The sequence below is a fragment of the Pteropus vampyrus genome, unplaced genomic scaffold (genome assembly GCF_000151845.1).
Source record: "Pteropus vampyrus isolate Shadow unplaced genomic scaffold, Pvam_2.0 Scaffold74, whole genome shotgun sequence".
Taxonomy (NCBI): Eukaryota; Metazoa; Chordata; class Mammalia; order Chiroptera; family Pteropodidae; genus Pteropus; species Pteropus vampyrus.
This window is the reverse complement of record NW_011888855.1, coordinates 4,594,460-4,600,711: the sequence shown is the minus strand read 5'-3', so window position 1 is coordinate 4,600,711 and position 6,252 is coordinate 4,594,460. Positions and strand designations below refer to the sequence as shown.

The window sequence follows — 6,252 nt, the reverse complement described above, 5'->3', positions numbered from 1 at the left end:
ACGTGCCCCAAACCCGCGCGCAATCTGTCTTGGACAGCCTGCTCCGCACACCGTGTACTTCCGCGAGCGGCTGGCGGAAACCTCCGGGAGCCGCACAGCCTCACATGGTTGTGCTGTTTATTCACATGTAAATCAGAAGCTTAAGAGGGAATTTAGGTCAGCAGTGGTTGTGGACAGCAGAGAAGCGAAGGTGGGGGAAAGGGGGCAATTGCTATAAAGCAGTCCTCTCAACGACCCTGCAAGTTTATTGTCACAGCCTGCCTACAATTTAGACGGTCACGTTGGGTGTTTACTTGTTGTCTTATTCGAATTAGCAACAACTTCATACCAAGAGGACTTTTTTTCCTCTGAAGGAGAAGTCTGCACATACCTGCCCTTCTCTCTCTTTTTTCCTCTTCCCTGCAGTCACATGTGGGGCCACCTCTGCTTCAAGGTTCAAGTCCAGAGGCGTGGCAGTTCTGGAATGGTGAGACCAGGACAGAGGTTCAAGGCAAAAAGCTACCTGGAGAGCGATAGAGTTTATTTATGTAAACATTTTAAAAGGTCAAATAATTTCTTCTGGGAAAAAGCCAAAAAGGCGGGGAGAATGCGTTTCCTGGGTGGGCCCAGCTTTATAACTGTGCATTGAGAGGTGAATGACAATTGTTTAGGTCTAGCAGATGGGAGTAGGGATTCTAGAGGAATGTAAATGGAGAAAGGCGTTGTTTTATCTATTTGAACTAAAGCAATATTACATACAGAATATAGAATAATTTTCCTTTTGTGGGATACATTTTTCCTAGCAGAGTCGACCGTTGTGTATACAATTACTAACATGGTAAAAGAATGGTGATCTTGTAAAGCAAAGCCACAAATCAGAGCTATTTGGTTTTGGAATGCAGCCAGATACCCCTACGGGACCAGTGGGAACCCCTGGTAATATTTCAGGCTGATATCGCAGTTCACAAAGAGCTCTACCTACTCGTTCCATATACTCTGCTCCCCACAGCCTGGAGAATAGGTACTGCCAGTTTATGTCCCATGGAAAAGAGAGGCGGAGCTTGGAGAATTAGGTGATTTGCCTAAGGTCACTAAATGAGTAAAGGGTTGATTGAGACCATCTTGCTTTTCTGCAACAGGACATTGTAGTGGGAAGAGCACAGGATGCCACCAGACTCTGATGCTTACTAGCTGTGAGGCAAGTTACTCACCACTTCTCTCGGCTTCAGTTTCCTCACTTTAAAATCAAGATACTAACAGTATATATCGTACAAGGTGTGGTTAATACCTGCAAAGAGTTTAGAACCATGTCTGGCACTTAATAAACACAGGTCATATATGCATTACTCACACCCTAGTCTCCATGAGATATGCTCAAGAACAACCTCCAACCTCCTTTAAAGGTTACGTAAAACTTTATTTAAAAGCTCGTTCTTAATATGACTCACACATTTCTATCTACATCAGCAATTAACTTCTCTCCCATTAAAAGGAGTGATTCTCTTCCCTGTGACAATTTTAACCACCTATACTGCCTTAACTTATAAACAATTATTTTTTTGTGTCAGTTGTTGGAAAAACCCTTCCACAGGCATACCTCCTGCTCAGTGATATATGGTTCTTGAAAACTGTTCACATGCACATCAAATCATAATTTCCTCCCTTACAGTTTCTGTAAGTTGGCCTGCAAGGAAAAAGCAGTGGTTCCTAACATCTGAATTTTAGGCTTATTGACCCTAAACTCTTGCCAAATGTTTTACCTCACTTGGAAGGCTTACACACACCCTTTTGAAACACAAAGATTCTTCTGGCAGTTCAAGTAACTCTCCTCTGAGTGTGCAATGAACATTAGTTATTGCCATTACTACCTTGTTGCTTTAGGTTTCGATCTTTCTCAAGGTAGGTCATAGGTAACAAATGTCACCTGTGTTTCTGAGATTTGTTACCCTTAGTCAAGCCTCTCTTTTACCAGAGAAAATCTCTAATTTTTTATTCTGTCTTCTAGACCTTCAGCTACTTAGAATCCTATAATTATTGCCTCCCACAATTTTCCTGCAGAGGCAGAAGATTTAATTTGCATTTAAAAATAATTTATGAGCTTAGCTAGAGTTCCAGGCAAGGAAGGTGGAAAGGGTCAGATCGGGGCTTACATTTAGCTATGGTTTTTGTGTACCGTATCCATGTGTGGTTAACTCCTTTTACTTTGCAGAGCAATCCAAACTCTTTCAGTAATAGAATGCATGATAGTGGCAGAAGAAGGATGAGGAGAAAATAAGAAATTAAGTAGAAAAAAAGAGATGAAAAGAAAAATATAGTAGTAAGAGCTGTAGGTTTAAGGGAAGGACACCATCACACAAATAGGAACAAAATGGGAGACTTTATTTCATTGATTAAATCAAAACATTCCATTAAGGACTGCCTTAAATAATCTGAGTCTTCACTGATATATATATGGGAGGGGAGCCCCACTGCTCTGTGCTGTTTGATATAACTCATGACATGCAAACAATTTGCAAAAGCAGAGCATTACCACCACATGATATAAAAAAAGGTTGTTTGAGCAAATAGATTCCACATCTTTAAAACAGAAAGAGCCATTATAATTACACTATGTTGAACGTGAGAAATCTTAGCAATACCTACAAACCTCAATTACAGATAGGAGCAAAGATCCAGAGATATTAGGTCACTCCTCTAAGGTCACCAAGTAAAGAGACTCTGCATTTGCTATATTGGAGTAAGTTGCTTTCAGATGGCTTTTAAAAATGGATATCATGTACTTTGTTTGTACAGAACTTTCATATAAAATAATTGGTTCTTAATTGTACTAATTACTATTTAATCAGTTATTTTTGTGGTGTAATGCTATGACCTTTTCTTTTTTTTTTGGAACTATGACCCAACTTTGAATATTCACCTATTGCACTGAAAGGCTCAGCCAGATTCGAAAACCACAGATTCAGAAACATGGCACGATGGTGTAATTCACAAATAAATCATACTTAAACAAATTAAATATTCATGCCAAGTCAAAATAGCTACCCACCAGTGCCAAAGATACATGTTTACATTTTACTATAAAGACAACCACAAATTTAAAATATTTGTCCAAATGTCTCTTTCTCTCATTCTTAAATCACCTTTACTCCCAAGATGCACTCGTTTCCTAATATAGCATTCACAGTATGACTGAAATTAATTACATTCACAATGGTCATATTCTGTGTCCAAGACTCTAGAATCTTGATTGCCAAAAATGAGGTAGATAGACATTTAAGGGTTTTGTTGGTTGGGACTAATTTCCTTTAGATCTTGATCATCTATTTTTTTTTTAAATATAATTCCAAAATATTTAGCAAAAGATTGAAAATGTCTGAGCATTTTGTCTAAAAATGGAAAAATATAATTTCAAAAGGTTATTATGAAAGTTGTTTTTACCTCATTTCAATTTTAAAAACAGGATAAAAGCATCCAATTACAAAATCACTGGTATCTTAAAGCTGACAACCATCCAACATCGCAGAACATTTAAAGAGACCCTTGCAATTAGTTCTGGCTTGGGAGTGTATAGATGCAGAGGCATTGGGTTAACTCATTCAGGGACCAGACCAGCTGCCGCCCCTTAACCTTTGATTCTAAATTTCAAGTCTTCTCCAAAGTTCAACCTGGCTTCTGGAGTTCTTCATAGGAGGCTCTCAGTGAGATCTTGAATCCAAACTCTGGAGACAGGTCAAGTTTCAGACAGAAGCTGGAGGCGTAGGCCTACCTGGGTAAAACAGGCTGCGATGGACAAAGCTGGAAACCAGATGGAGCTGAAGATGTTGGGTCGCCGTCTTGGGCAGGCTTAGACTGTGAGGGGCTGGCCCGGTAGCCTCAGGGACTGTCAAGTTGCAGGGGGCAGGCTGGGCATTAGACCAGCCAAGGGCCCCGAGGTGGGACGACGAGAGATTTCTGAAAAGGCCGGCAGGCCACTGCGGGTCTTTGTCTTTTTACGAGGAGCTATGGGCGAAGCACTCAAGAACTTGCTGAAGGAGCCTGACTTCCTCAAGCCTCGTGCCAGGTCCTGGAGCATCAGATCGTCGGCCAGGACGCCCAGAAACGCGCTGGTGGTGGAACTGAGGATAGTGGCGGCCACCTGCACTGGGCGACGGCCGGCAAGACTGCCACTACCACCACCACCAGTCGCATCAGGTTCGGTAGAACCATGCAAGCCAGGATCGCCGAGTAGACGGCGCAGCGCATACGAGGCGCCCGGCGGCAGGTACTGGTAGGCGCGCCGACCGCTGTGGTCACGCATGTGCACCTGTGCGCCCAGGCCCACCAGCAGCACTGCTGCATCCTCATGGCCGTGCAGAGCGGCCAGGTGCAGCGGCGTGTAGCCGCCATGTGAGCGCGCATTCACGTCGACTGGTGCGCCCCCACGCCGCGCGACTTCTATTAGCTGCAGCGCCATCTCGCGGTCGCCGCTCTTGGCGGCCCAATGCAGGGCCGTGAAGCCGGACATGAAGTCGCGCTTGGCCGCCAGGCCTCGGTCGCGCAGCAGTAGCCCGTGCAGTTGGTGGGTCCAGCGGCCACCAGCCACCCGCACTAGCCACTCGTGCTCGGCCGGCTCCAGGGGCACGGCGGACGGCGGCGGCGCGGCGGGCACCTCCTCGGTGTCGGGGCTCAGCAGGCGCGGGCCCGCGCGCGACAGGCGCCTCAGGTGCGGGGAGCGGCCCGCGCCCAGGCCGAGGCCGAGGCCGAGGCCGAGGCCCAGGCCTGATTCCTCTACAGAGAGCCGCCGCAGCAGCAGCGGGGAGCTCCGCGGACTCGGCTCCTCTGACAGCTGCCGGCGCAGGCCCTGCTCCTCCGCCCGGATCCGGAGCGCCGCGGGGCCTGGGACGCAGCGCACCGGCAGCATGCAGGGCTTCTGAGGAGGCGCGTGCCTAGGGGTTGGTGGCGGCCCCGTCGTCGCCCCAGGTCGGGATTCCGGGTCTGGCGTCTCCGACGGTGCCCTAGACGGTGGGGCCACGTCTGCAAAGAGAACCTCGGAGGGCTGGGCAGGCTCACAGGCTAGAAGCCGGGGGTTGGAGGGCCCCCCTAACTGCTGGGCCGTGCCTAACAACGGCTCCGCCGTCGGTTGAGTGGGCTCAGAGGCCGGAGCCCCCGGGGTGTTCTGTGGCTCTGATGGCGGGGCCGGGTCCTCGGGTGCTTCTACCGACTGCTGCGCCGAGACCAAGGATGGAGTCCCCATGGGAGCAGTTTCCTCGTGTGAGGAGGAAGTCATCTTGGATGGCAAGGCCAGTGCCCCTGGGGTGCTGGGGACGCAGGAGGGCAGGGGCTCTGGTGCCTGCCGGGGCCGCGGCTTCTTCCTCAGCACTACGAACTTGACGCCGTCGAGCTCCTTCACCACGGCCACGTCGTTGACGAACTGCTTGAAGCGGTCCCTGCGGGCGGCGCGGCCGCGCGGGTCGCCTGCATCCAGTAGCGGTTTGAAGCGGCTCAGCAGCTCGGAGTTGCGCACCTTTCCGCCGTTCTCCTGCAGGAAGCCTAGCACCGCCGCCTGGCTCACCCCAGCGGCCGCAGCGGCCGCGGCCGCGGCGAGCGCCATGGTCGGTCCTCACCCCGCAGGGGAGCCGGGCCGTCCCCTCCCACCGGCCCGCGGCTCCCGGCTGCTGAGGCAGGTGGACCTCGCGGCGCCCGCTGGGACGCGCCGGAGCGGGGTTCTGGGAGCCACGTTCGCCTCGGCCAGGCTCACCTGATACTTCCCACCGAGGCCAGACGGGCGTGTCCCCAAAGCTGGACCTCGGTCACGCCCGCGCCGCAGGGCCGGGGTGTTTCCGGGAGAAAGGCGCTGGGGGCCGCGGCGCGCTCCCAGCGCCGCAGCCGCGCCGGGCCCCCGGTCTTCGGGGTAGGTTTCTGCCTTTATATTCTGTCCAATGGGTGCCGGGCTCCATCCCCCCCGTTTGGTGCTTGCTTTACAGGTGACAGCTGCCACCGGGGCCGTGGGGGAGCGGAAATTCTCCACCATCACCACCCCCCACCCACCCCAGCCCGGGAATTAAAGGCGCAGTGCTACGCTTCAGCTTGGCTCTGGTTGCTTAGTGGGTGTGTTCCCTGGGGATGCCGGCGAGGCTGGGATATTTATTTCTTTCAGAAATATTTAACCACCACAAAATACTGGGCGATTACTTAAATGCAATCACTTCTTTAAAGACCATCGATACCTCTCCAATAGTCGATTGCCTTTTATGCTGGCTTCATGTATTTCTCAGCAAAGACAATTCGCTGTGT

At 50.3% G+C, this 6,252-nt stretch overlaps 1 protein-coding gene across 1 annotated transcript; it reads right to left on the bottom strand.

The window, feature by feature from the left end:
• Positions 1 to 2,337: 2,337 nt before the first annotated feature.
• SOWAHA (sosondowah ankyrin repeat domain family member A) lies at positions 2,338 to 5,978 on the bottom strand. The gene has a single exon (XM_011362294.2). The coding sequence runs from the start codon at positions 5,567 to 5,569 to the stop codon at positions 3,863 to 3,865; it is 1,707 nt and encodes a 568-aa protein (XP_011360596.1). The 5' UTR covers positions 5,570 to 5,978; the 3' UTR covers positions 2,338 to 3,862.
• Between the last annotated feature and the right edge of the window lie 274 nt (positions 5,979 to 6,252).